Here is a 13,555-nt window from a genome sequence, read left to right on the forward strand (position 1 = left end):
TCCCCTTCCGCCCATCCCTCAATTTCTATTCAAAAGTAAGGATTTTTTACATTTTGAATCAAGGAAAAAGGAAATTTCATTTTAGATGGTCATTTTCCTTTTTTTTCTAAGAGTAGATCTTCTGTCAGAGAAAGAGTATGTCTATGAAAGACTAAAATTTACTTGAATGGTTTTAAGGCATGGCATTGTTAATTGTAAATCAAAGCTTTTACACAGTTCTCTAAGGATTGAAATGGGTCTTTGTGGTCTCTCAGGAGGGAGGAAGTTACAAACCACTCTGCAGACTGGCATTTTAATAGTCTGCTGTACAGTGATGTTCTTTTGCAGCTGCTGCTTAGCCTTTTCTGTATCTGGAGAGTGTGGGGAGGTTTTATTGTTATTCCGATACCATTAGCCTTTAAAACATTGTGAACTTAGCTGGCTTTGTTGTTTGATTTAGTTTTATTACTAAAATTTGATCAATATGTTTCATAAGAATGGGGGGGGGGGGGCGGTGCTGGTCCCTTATAGAATATTTCTAAGTTAGAAAAGTTCTGCTTCATCAAAGGTGTCTTTAAAAAAAACAGTAATGTGCCCCCTTTTTGCAGCCTGTGAGCTCTCTGATTAACAGGTTCTGTTAAAACCAACAAGGCACAGGGAGAGAAGATAATACAAAGAGGTTTTGATGGGGGCAAATGAGAGAAAAGAAAAGTTGCTATTCGGTTTTTCTGTCTGCACCAAAAGACAAATTGAAAATTTTTTAAATAACAAAGTGTGTTTGTATGTGAGAAGTATGTATTTGCAGACAATGTCTAAAACCTTTTGACTTCTAAATATAATGAATTTTTAAAATCTACAAGACATTTATTCCCACACTAATTTTTCCTTTTAGAGAAATTTGAGCATTCACATTAAAATATGAATATATAAAGTATTCCTTAAGAACAATAATGAATTTAGAGGGAAGAAAAACTTCTAAGAAACCTTTTTTTAGTTTATCAGCTAGAGTGCACATTTTGTCAGTTATACACACCAGCCTTTCATACTTTTTTTATAAAGGAAAACAAAACCTTGTTTTTCTATTTAATTACTGAATTGCTTAATACATATTAGATGTTCTAGAAAAGTGAAGTCCAATATAAACTTTTAATTCGTGTTATGAATGAGGAATTTAAGGATCTTTATAACTGAAAATCTGTATTATTAAACATTTCCTTTTTAAAAAGAGCATTTATTTTCAAGATAATTGTTTCAATTTTTGGACTGATCATTTTCATGAAATGTGTTCTTTTCCCTTTTTTTAATATGATTTTTATAATTTTTAAAAAGTCATAGTTTGTTCTAGCTAGTTAAGAGTTACTTACATGACTGTCCGCTTGCTCCAGGAAGTGATTTTGTTCAAGGCTTAACTGTCTAGATCCTTCTTGTTACACATGATTCAGTGTTTCCAATTCCTGATTGCTTGATCATGTGTTTATCAAAGTTGGAAGCAACTTTAGACCTAGCCAGATGGTAATGTAGAGGTGTAGCAAGCTAGGTTTCCCTGCCACAAGTGCTCTAATTTAATTAAAACTAAAACTAGATTTGCATATCTGTCAGTTTGCCTTTCTTATAAATAGATGGATATGTAGATAGATAGGTAATCAACCTCATATATATAACAAATTAATACTTCCTTGGAATATTTATCACCACGACATTGCATCTTTTTTCATTATTTAGCATTTGTAAGTGACTTGTATTTTTTTAATACCCCAAAGTTTATCTTATTGGTATCCTCCACAATGCAAGGACTTAATAGAAATTGAAAGAGGTTACTTACAGCATAAACCCTCCCTCTCTGCTCTGTGAGTTGGTTCAGTCCTGTTTTGCATAAGTTCCTTTTGAGTAGATCCATGTGTGGATGCATAGTGCTGAAGACTTAACTCTGTTTGGCTGTGTGGATGTATGTCTTGGAGAGAAGCTGTGTGCATTAGCTGCAAACAGTAACATTTTCAAAATCAACATGTATTGTGCTTATCCTGTTCCTGGAATGGGGAGCAATTCTTTGATGTATTACTACAATGGTAAAACGGTAAGTCTTTTTCTTTGTTCCTATAGCTTCTAACTGGTTTGTTTAATGGAAAGCAGTGTAGATTAATTGCCTTTTACTAAAGCCTGTGAGGTTTTGTTTTATCCTTTTCTGCAATACATTTAGATTGTGTATTTCTTTGTAAGTAGTGTCAGTAAAGTTGTGTCTTTCACACAGTTACTCAGTAGTTGTTGGCTTTTTAAAATAGTATAGAAAATAAACTTAAATTTGTGAGTTATTATTTTTAATGCCCGATGTCTTTACTAGCAGTGAGCTTGAAAGTACATTTGTTTTAATGTTTTCTTATGTTGTAAACATATAATCTTTATATAAAATATACACACATATGTATATAGACAGACAGAGGATTATTTAATGCTTTGTAGATAGAAGGCAAAGATGAAAGTCATATTGGATATTCATAAAAATAACAAGTATGAAGCTCTGGGAATGATTAGGGAAGCAGTCAGCTAGTGAGGGCCGTATTTCCTGTTTGGAGTTTCAGGTCCAGAGCCTGACTTTACTGGGATACCATCTGTTTCCAATCAAAGTAGAATTTTGACCCTGTACAGATTCATAAAATAAATCACTATTTTCAAAGAATGCTTTTATATATTTTCCAAAGAATGTATTTCTGGTCAGTTTATAGCATATGGTTAGATGTTTTAAAATAATACCTTTCTGTGTTGCTAAGTAACACTTTTCTGTTCTTTAATTACTTAGTATTAATTATGTAGTGTGTTTCTGCAAAAATATCTTGGGTCAGAGGATTTTGTATATTCTAAAAAGAAAGTGAATTTCTCTAGAAGAGTCGATAGAAGTTATCTGTGTAAGATATTTGATAAACGTTATAAAAATGTTATACTAATAACAATTCTGGGTTTATGTCAGGAATTCAGTATTTTTCTCCTGAACCATTCCCCCCGAAAATTTTCCCTTAGGTGTCTTATTAAATACATATATGACTTTAGTGATTTTTTTTTGTGGGGGGGGGGGGGTCAGGAGTAGAGGCATTTTAATGTTAATGTTTGAAGTTATAAAGAAAATTTAATCACATTTCCTAAAATAGTTATAAATCAGATACATTGGTCCCTTCCCTTTTTACCACTTAAAAATGTTTTAAAGTAGCCTATGGCTCTGACCAAGCAACGGGAGAACTAATGAAAGCACTTTTTCATTCTCTGACTGCTTTGGTAAGGCCTCTTTGGACTGTAAGCATTTGGTTGTTAACTTTTAGGTAAACTTTCTTAATAGATTATAATCAAGCCAAAATATCCTTAAACTCATTAAAAAGCACGTGTTCACACTATCACACTACCCGTATAAGCAGAGCTTCAGAATATGTGAGAAGTAGATTTAGATGGGATAATATAAGTGAAATTATTTGATCTTTGTATAATTTCCTTGCCAACTGTCTTTCAAATGTGAAAATATTTTTCTTTTATGTCCAATTTTAAATAAAATAGTCTGTTTGAAGGTGGTGTGTGTGTGAGAGAGACAGAGACAGACAGAGAGAAAGACAGAGAGAGACAGAGAGAGAGAGATCAGTAAAATTAATTATACAGGACCCCTGAAGGAGAGAGACTATAACTCAAATTGAGTTTAGATTTTATTCTTTCGAGAGCACAGATCATTCTATTACAACATTTCTCTTTGTTCTACATTGGTGGGGGGTGGGCGATAGCTTTGATCGTATTAAGTATTTCCAGGCTTACGGTAGATGACAGAACTGGTGTGGTAGAGAAGTGTAGCCTGAAAATTGATAGCTGTGCCTTATATAGGTCAGAGGTGACTTTTATGTTCCTGAAAAATGCATAAAGAAGTGATATATTGCCTCAGTCTTCTGTTTCATAAGGCCCTGGTCTTACATGTATTTTCTTATATGCGTTTTATTTTTACCACCTCTATCTAGTTTTTTATTATTATTATTCTCTTATAACTCTTCAGTAAGAAAATCATGTAGTGTGTAATTACATTATCCAAAGACTATGTAAATATCTCAGTCTTACTATATATTGAGAAATACCTACCCATAAATGCTTTATAGTAAAAACTAACACTTTAATATTTCTGGACTCTAAGTGAAATATACTTCCTCATTTGAATTATGGAAGTTTTAATATAATTCTCATAGTGAACCAGTTAAATTTCAGCTCACTCTTTAATCCCATTTCATTAATTTATTCTAAGATGATAGGACAGATTAATATTTTGAAGTGCTAATAATTTCACATAGATTTCATTTTTACGATCTCATTATGGGTATTAAGAGAGAGTGAGAAATCTTAAATGGTACTAGTCTTAAACAAAATGTTTTCCCTTTTTTTTTTTTTTTTTTAAATTTCCAAGTTGATTCATATATTTTAAGGATGTTTGGGGTATTTTAATAATAAGACTGAACAGGCTATAGGGAAAAAAACAGATTAATCAGAGAAAACCCTTTTCATATTATTTAAGATTATGTGGCCATATTGTGTTATTGGAAGTATAACAAGCTTGGGCATCAATGTGCAGAAAAGAAAAGCCAAAATGTTAACCCCATTTTTCCCACTACTTGAAAAGTGAAGGGTTAATGTATCAGAGGTCGCTTATGTTTAGCTGTGTTCTGTACCATACTGTAAGATATTAACATGTGTTTATGATAGAGAACGTAAAACCATTTTGAATATTAATTTTTTGAGATATAAAAATAGTGAGGAATAGGTTTCTGAAGTTCCTTATATGTAAAGAACTTGGTCTGCATTCAGTTTTCTCATTGATATGATTAAATTGTGTCCTTTATGCAAAAATGTAGTAAGTCTTAGAGGTAAAGGAAGTAAAGTTTTGGGAGGAGAGAATTCATGTTTTCTTTACCTTGAGGATTCTGTAGTTTCAGCCTTCCTCTAATCTGATCAGCTTCCACTTTCTAGGCTTTGAACTGAAGATGCTATAAAGTGTTGTGTTCCAGGTATAAAAATTGCAGCAAGTACAGATATGATGCTCTTTTAATTTATCAAGGATTATTTTAATCTTATTAGAGACAATACAGAAATCCAAGTTTTAAAACTCAAACTTAGAAACACATTTTGAATATTGAGCTTCTTTGTATGGAATATGGGAAAGAAGAAACTGGAACTAACGTGATTGTAAGGACAACTCTGTATCAGGAACTATGCTGAGGACTTTATGTTTACCTCATTTAATTCTCACATCCACTCTGTCATTTACCTGTTTCTAGCCTCCTTTCATAAATAAGGAAAATGAGATTCAGGGAAGTTAAGTAACTTGCTTAAGCCCCACCCAGCTAGTAAGTGCTAAGGCCAAAATTGAACGCAGGTCTCTCTCCCAAAAGTAGGTTTTCTCTTTTATATCATCCAAGAGCAAGTAAGCTAGTCTACATCGCAAAGGGCCAGACTTCACTTATTCTTACTATCATTTGTATCAAAATATACTACAATGGAAAGAAAATATAACTGAGAAAAACACTTGACCGTTCCTAAAAATAAATGTATTTTACATATTTGATCAGAGTAACAATTTTCTGAATGCTAATTAATGTGGTCAGTCAAGCAAATTTTTATTGCTGTTTAAGATGAAAAATTTTAAACTATCCTAGATATGTTTTAAAACTCAGGAAATTAGACTAGCAAGTCTCCCCTACTAATAGAACTCATGGTACTGAAAATAGGTTTAGCCATGGTTTTGACACCTGCCTGCCTACATAGTTTGTATTTTCATAAGAAGTGGAGTCTCAAATATCTAAAATTGCATCGAAAATACTTCTAAGACTTATTTTTCAAATAAACATTTTCAGTTAATAAAAGCACATAAACCGATGGGAGAGTGTATGGAGCTACATTTCTGTTGCATTGGGATTTATTGCTAATTAACATGAGAGAAGAATGAAAATATAGTTAAATTAATTGAAATTTCCAGGCTCTCTGTAGGCCCAGTAGAGTTAAATCTATATGTATGATGAAGAAAACATGAAATCATTTAAGAATTCTCTGAACATAGAATACTAATTACATTGAATAACAAGGACTTTAGTTTAAATCTATTTTGATTGTTTTTCCCTTTTCCAAAAATACCAGACTATATTCCAGATATGAATCCGAAAAGTCCTTTTTTTCTCTTGATTCAAGTAAACACAAACACCAGTGAGTTAAAACTATAGTCCCTGCCAAGAGAGTATGTTGTCACTCACTGGTCAGCTTTATTAATGTTTTAGAAAAAAAATATGTCCCTTTCCACTAGTTAATGAACTGCTGAAGAAAGGGACCAGGTGCTGTGTTTTTAGATCTAAATTTCTTTAAAATGTAGGTGACTAGGAAGTGATACTCATTCGTTTGTTCAGTATGTTATCCTAGCACACAAATTTCAAAGCCAGTCCCATAAAAACTCCATAGTTTGTTATCTCTCAGAAAAAAATTTGTGGTTATTATAAAAATGATAGTTATAATAAAGAGCTATTGAAATATACCCAGTGCTGTTAACTTAAGATTAATAAAAATGTGTTTGACTTACCTAAGAAGTTTTTCTCACAATTGAAAACCAGTAACATTCAACTATGCTTGTTAGACAGCAGAAGTAGTGATTGATTTTGAGCTGGTTTGTGCTTAAAGCTAGAATTCTTTTTTCTTACTGTTGTTAGAAAGGACATTTTATTTTATTTCACCCCTAAACATGTCTATGGAAATTCTTGGGAAAAGATACTTGTCCTTTTATTTATGAAACCGTTGAAAGTATAAACATATATGTATCCCTTTTACAGAAATTCTAGTTGCTTTTTTAGCAGGCTAATTAGGTGAAAAGAATCTTCCATAGAGATGGTTTGTGTGTCCCTGAGTTAGTCCTTGTACTTCAGACATTTTGCTTTATAATAATGCATGTTGGTTTCAGTTCTTGTGGTATTTAGTACTTGTGGTATTTAGGAACTATATAAACATTTCCTCCCTTAGGCTTGTAATTACCATAACAAACTAGTCATAGACTGGGCTTTATAGCAAAGTTTGCTATTTTTATGTAATATTAAAATACTAAAAACATTGAGATACTTATCAAATCTCATTTGTGTATCCTTAGACATTGAGGAATACTTAAATTAGGCTGCTATTTCATAGACAAATAAATGTTTTAATGACTTTTTCTTTTGGGGTTATGTTTATTTTAATTAGAAAAAGAACAAAGAAAGTGGGAAGATCTTAAATTTCAGAAAGTTGAAAATTTTGCCATTTATGTTGGAGATGCTGTTTATCTGAGTGTACACATAAGATCAGTATTCATAGGAAATCATGGATCCAAAATGATCAGAAAAATCAATAGGCAATCGTTTTTAGGAAATTTCTTTAACTTCTTCTAACACTTAGCACTCTTATCTGAGTTAGTATAATTGTTAAACAATTTTTTAATTATTCTTTTTTAAACAGCCTCTTTTTACTGAATTCAAGTCCCTTAAAAATCAGGAAGCTGTTGTGTGTGTATGTGACTGTGTGTGGAATTTGCATATAGGTTAATCAACAATAACTAAAAAGTAAATTTTATAATTACTTATTCTTTCATAGTTTTTAAGTGTTAACCCTTAAATGTGCATATTTGAAATGTTAGTGGCTCAGGTTTAATTACAGTTGTTCAAGATAGGATTTGACTTGGATTGGGGTTTTCTTTTTTTCCAGTGACTTAGATTTTTTTCCCCCAGGTTTTAGGTATTAAGCTAGATCTTGTAAAATTTTGTATTGTTTAATACAAAATATAATTATATAAAATATCAGATAAATTAAGTGGATGTTCCTAAATATAATTTCACATTTTTATTTTAAAATTATGATGATACGGTACATTAGCCAAAAGATTTTGTTTCGTTATTCTGGTAAGTTGGTAAAGATTGTGCTGAAGATAATTTCTATTATCAACATAAACTTTTTACATATTGGAGGTCCATGTAGCATGAATTAAAGTGTTTAATATTTAACATTGGAAATTAAAGAGAACTGCTGTTTAAATCATTTTGACAAAAAAATAGAAGCCTAAACCTAAAAAATCTTGGTAATAATTTCTGTATTAGAGCATGTTCAGATAAATGGATAAGCTTGTCTATCTTTCTTTTTTCCTGATAGCTGAAGGTATTCCCAAAATGTTTGAGAATTTGGGCTGATTTTGGTTTTGATAAGCCTTGGAGCTTATGAGACTTCTAGACTATTTCTTTCAAAATAATTTATGTAATTTTAAACTGCTGGTAAGTGATCTGAACCTGTGTTGTTCCAAAGTAACCACTAGTTACATATGACTGTTTAAATTAATTAAAACAACATTAAAAATTCAGTCCCTCAGTTGTACTATCCACATTTCAAGTGTTCGATAGTCACATGTAAACTAGTGGCTACTGTATTGTATCCCCCAGATCTAGAACATTTCCTTCATCACGGAAACCTCTATTGGGTAGTACTCCTCTTGGAGTGGTATCTTAATTAAGATATATAGCTATTCTCACATACTAACGAAAATTCCCAACTCATCTCCTCATCATTTGGGGCATTTAATATCATTTACCACACAGGCTATGAATCTATTTTAAAAAGCATGGAGAATGACATCGTCTTTTAACTCATCACTGAATTGGACAAGATAAAAAGAAAAGCTATCTTTTTAGCAAAAGCTTTTACTTCCTTGTATCTATTCTTAGTAACTATCAGAAATCATTATGCCTCCCTGCCTCACATGAATGTTTCCAACATTAATTATATGAAGGCTGCATTGAAATTGAGCACAGTATACAACTCCAACCTCTAGAGCTAAACAGAGAGTGGGCTGCCCTGAATTTGGGGTTATCCATGTGGCTAACCTGAACCATCCAAACAGGAAAAAGGGAATCTGTTTTTGCTAACTTGAGTCCAATTGGTTATATGAACCACGTTCCAAGGATGAAGAGTAATTGTAAATATTCATCCCTGCAGTACCCTATCACTCTTAAAAAGTCAGTTTGGGTGGATGGGATGAGGACATTAAAGATATTAATGTGGATTTGTTCTTTTCGACCAGACTTAACAGTGAAAGGGAGATATTGTTAGATTTTCAGTTATATATTCATTCCACTTGAAATAAATGTTATGGTTCTGTTCACCCAACACTCAAAGTTTCTCTCATCTCCATTCCTGAAGGAGAAAATAATAAGTGCTTGAGAAAGAAGAAAGTTCCATGATAGCTACTGTGAGCCTGACCTTCTGAAGTGGAGGCTAGAATTCTAAAGACAATTTCTAAATATCTACCACATTTTAATAGAACATCTTAAATTACTTAATTGTACCTGTTTCTATTTATCTTTAAAATAGTTTGACTCTTGGTAGATTTTAATCATCTTAAAGCGTACATATTCTTTTCTCTTAATTTTAAGATTGTTTGTTGTGATACAAAATCATACTTAAGATTTAAACGTATGATTAGATCACTAACTAGAAAAAAACTGGCATCTATGTGCAGGTGATCAGATGACATAAGCAGTCTGGTTTTAATTTGTGGCCAGTACTGATTGTAACTAAAAGAGACTTGCTCTTTTTGTGGAATTGGCTGACTGCTTCCCTACATCTGGAGTTAATAAAGTCGTTGAGACCACATCAGTTGCGCTTTGCCGCAAGAACTCTTTGATCTGAAAAATCGAGACTGGCACGACTGCTGCTTCATAACATTGCATCTATGTTTTTGCAAGCTATGGTTAAGATACCAAAAGTAAAGTTATTTGGCCTGTGTTAGAAATGCTGTTAGAGGGGCCTCTTTGAGAACAATGTTTTTCAAAACATTTTTATGATACAAACTTTGAACTTATGTTGGTAAATAAAGGACAAACTTACAGCAGTTTTTACCATTTTCATCTATAAGATCTATCCTTTAAAAGTCCATTTATTTTTTTCAAAGTCTATTTGTAAAAACTAACATTAACTAGCTTTACCTCTAAAATGATCCCTGTCTTCTCCATACAGCTCCAAAAATTTTTATAAGAGTAGGCAAGTCTCTTCTGCTTTGTGTCTTGGTTTTCTTGCTTTCCACGACAGCCATCTATTAACCATTATCTGATCAGCATATTCTCCTTTATTTGACAGCGATTCATAAATCACTAAGGTTAGGTTTATCCCTTTGTTTTTGTAATTGCAAACATCTAAAACTTTCCAAAGTCTAAATACTGGGGGTGCCATTTTGCCAAAAAGTATACACATTAAAATGTGTATCATGTATATCATGTACAGAATACAGTGAATTGAATGGGAATAAGAATAAAGAACTATAAATTGACAAATAATGTATAAATTTAAACTGGCAAATTATGTATGGTTTTTTTGTCAGTGAAATGACACCTCAGAAACTTTCGTAATTATCATTGGGAGGCTTACATACTGTTTCAATCTATAATCTTGATAGAATTAAAGAATTTTATATTGCATACTTTAAGATCAGCGATGGTGTGTATAGTAAATAAGCATTCACAACAAAAAACATATGTTCTAGTACTAGCTTCTAAATTTTATTCTCATTGTACTTTCTTGCTATGTCTGTGGATTTAGTTTTCATTTTTATGGTTTCAGCCTAGTTTGGGGAAATCTAAATAAAAGGGGACGGAGGGCATGTAGCTGTGGCTAAATTTAAACTCTGAAACTTGATTAAAAGGAAAAAAGCACAAAATTCCTTTCCTGAAAACTTTTTCCTGCCTATCAGCCTATACCAAACACATTTGTATATACCCAATTATTTCATTTGAATACTATTTTTATGGAATAACACTACTAAACTAGAAAAATATGCTTAATATATATAATGAAAAAACCATTGTATCTGCCATATTCCCCTATGTAGGATCCTTCCAGCTAATTCATAGGAATATATCTTGTCACAAACTTCTCAGGTACCGCAGGTGTGTGTTTTCACCTGTGGGATGTGAAAGGTAGGAAACTAACCTGAATTACCTGTCCATTAAAAAGACACATCTATGCAAGTATCTGTACAACTAAGAGGAAGAGTAAAAATGGACTTTGTAACCTTTTATTTAGGTTGAATTTGTAAAATCACGTTAGACAACCACTGTAAGAAACAGTACTTGAGGATTCAACAGGGGCAATATGTACTGGTGTAACTACTCCTACAAGAATGATAGAAAGATGACACTATTAGCTAATACTTAGTGAGTGGTTACTGTGCTAAACATTGTGTATGTATTATCTTGTCTGATCTTCGCATCAGACCCCTGATGCATGCACTGTTAGCACCGTATTACAAATGAGGAAGTTGGAAGTTGCATCTGGAAGGTTAGATAATTTGCCAAGAAGTCTTTACACTTAGTTAATGCTTCAAAGCAGGATAAATGAATACAAATGATAGTTTGTGTAAATAAAAAATTTGACTCCCATTTCAATCTCTCTGTGCTGCCTCAACTTTTTTATTGGTGCAAAGGAGTATACGCTCAGGGTGAAAATATCAAACGGTGTAGAAGGGCATAAAGTAAATGTCCTCCTTCCCATTTCTAAGTCCAGATGTGTAACCATTTATTTATGTAATTACAGAAATATTCTATACTTATACAAAAAAAATAAAAGTTTTTAAAATACATATTCCCATTATTTTAGTAAAGTAGTTACTTTGTTCCACTTAAGTGAACACTTAGGATTTTTATTTGTAGTGAAATTTAATGGATGTACCCTTATCAGACTAGACAAAAGAAATACATTTCATATGCTGCTCCCAGTAGAACACCATTCCATTTTTCCTGACTCCTGATTTACAGACATTGCATTACCTTAAATGTTATTTGTTTTCTTCTTGGTTTCAGTAGTCATCATGAGAATGGTTTGATCATGTTTTGATTATTAAGGTTATTTGGCTGCCCATTTAGTTTTCCAGAGAAATGACAATGTTGGCCATTTCCAGTTCAAAATGTTCATACTTGCTTATCTGAAGCATAGGGATTACCAGAGGAAATTAATGCTGCTCTGACAATTAAATGAAATTTTTCTTAAATCTGTGCCATACTTGAAAGTTTACTTGAAATTAAAGAATTAAAACCCTTCAGCAGAATTTAGTTTTAATTTTGCTAACTCTACTTATCTAAGGAAGTTTCTGAACAATTGTGTTGTGCCTTTCACAGTCACCTTTTAATAGTAACAAAGGATAGTAACATTTAAGGTATTTTGATTGTAATAAATCTTATAAGAGTGAAAAGAATAAATTTCATGAACCCAAATTTTATTCCATGCTATATTCAAAAGACATTTGTCTCTACCATCACATTTTGAATCGTGTGCCTGTATGGATTTGTGTTTTTGTAAGCAAAGTCAACGTTTATGACTTTATTCAACCACCTGGTTTAATTGTCACACAAAGATGCATTACAAGAGTATTTGGAGTAGTATTTTTCTCTAATAATCAGCTAAAAAACATGTAGAGAGTAACCAAGTTAGACATTATTTATGTGGATTTAGGCAGTTTCTTTGGATTTGTGGTAGGGCTTTATAGATATTCGATAGGTCTTTTTTGGCCTTTTATAAATGAAGCACTCATTTTACATAAGTGACATGACAATAATTTACATTTTAATTAAATTTCCTATCTAATTTTAAGGTATATGCACCATCCCCAAATTCAGATGATTTCAACCGTGAATCTCCTAGTTATCCATCTCCCAAGCCACCAACCAGTATGTTTGCTAGCACTTTCTTTATGCAAGGTAAGTACTGCCAAATAGTTTTCAAATACTATAGTAATTATCTATTGTATATTAGCTAATATTTTAAAGTTGTGAGGAAGGAGAATACCTCTATAGGAATTCAGACATTATTTATCTACGTATTTTTGGCTGTCGTAAATTTCAAAGTTTTCTAGTGCTATTTATTGCTGACCACAATGTAGTTGGACTATCCAGCAAACCATTGGAGTGCCCATCTAGTATTGATTGAAATTATGAAAGACTTCAATTGAGAAATATGAATAGAGTTGCTCTTTCTCATTTTAAAATTTAAATGTATGAAAGATATTAACAACTCTAGTTTCTTATTTAGATTACAGACTCATATCACTCCTAGAATAATCAATATAAATAAAGAGTGAATATCATAGCAGAATAAGACTTAAGATAGAAAAAGTATTGCATTTCCTTTAATTCACATCTAGCAAATCATTGTTAATATTTGGTGTCCTGTGGTTTTGGACTATGGGAAGCATATACTGTGCGAGCAATGCATTACTTCATAAGTGTTTCCTTGACTTTACATTGGTGAGTGAAGTCATTGCTAACACATTTCATATGAAGGCAGACTAGAACATAATTATTATCAATTAAGTTTATTATTAGAGAAGTTTCTTTATTCCACAGTTTCAGAATGTTCGATATAGTGTACATTGCTTGTTATAAATTAAGGACATTTTTATGTATTTATGGGTATACCATTTAACAAAAATTAAATCCAACCTACCCCCAAATTTGGAATTTTTATTATCTTTGATATGAATCTAGACCTTTTGAGGATTTTTATAATGACCTACCTACTA

The 13,555-nt window shown here is 32.0% G+C and overlaps 1 protein-coding gene across 13 annotated transcripts in view; it reads left to right on the forward strand.

Annotated features, from left to right (window-relative positions):
* TCF12 (transcription factor 12) overlaps positions 1 to 13,555 on the forward strand; it is a 320,504-nt gene that overhangs the window by 263,914 nt on the left and 43,035 nt on the right. For 8 of the 13 annotated variants that reach the window (XM_088797234.1, XM_088797233.1, XM_088797235.1 and 5 more), the window contains one exon: positions 12,629 to 12,734. In XM_088797234.1, the coding sequence (XP_088653360.1) occupies positions 12,629 to 12,734 (106 nt within the window). Of the gene's footprint in view, positions 1 to 1,865; positions 2,054 to 12,628; positions 12,735 to 13,555 lie in introns of those variants that run through there. The other 5 variants (XM_074327689.2, XM_074327690.2, XM_019732253.3 and 2 more) reach the window with 4 other exon arrangements.

The sequence above is a fragment of the Rhinolophus sinicus genome, chromosome 3, assembly GCF_057876585.1.
Source record: "Rhinolophus sinicus isolate RSI-liver-muscle chromosome 3, RSI-T2T, whole genome shotgun sequence".
Taxonomy (NCBI): Eukaryota; Metazoa; Chordata; class Mammalia; order Chiroptera; family Rhinolophidae; genus Rhinolophus; species Rhinolophus sinicus.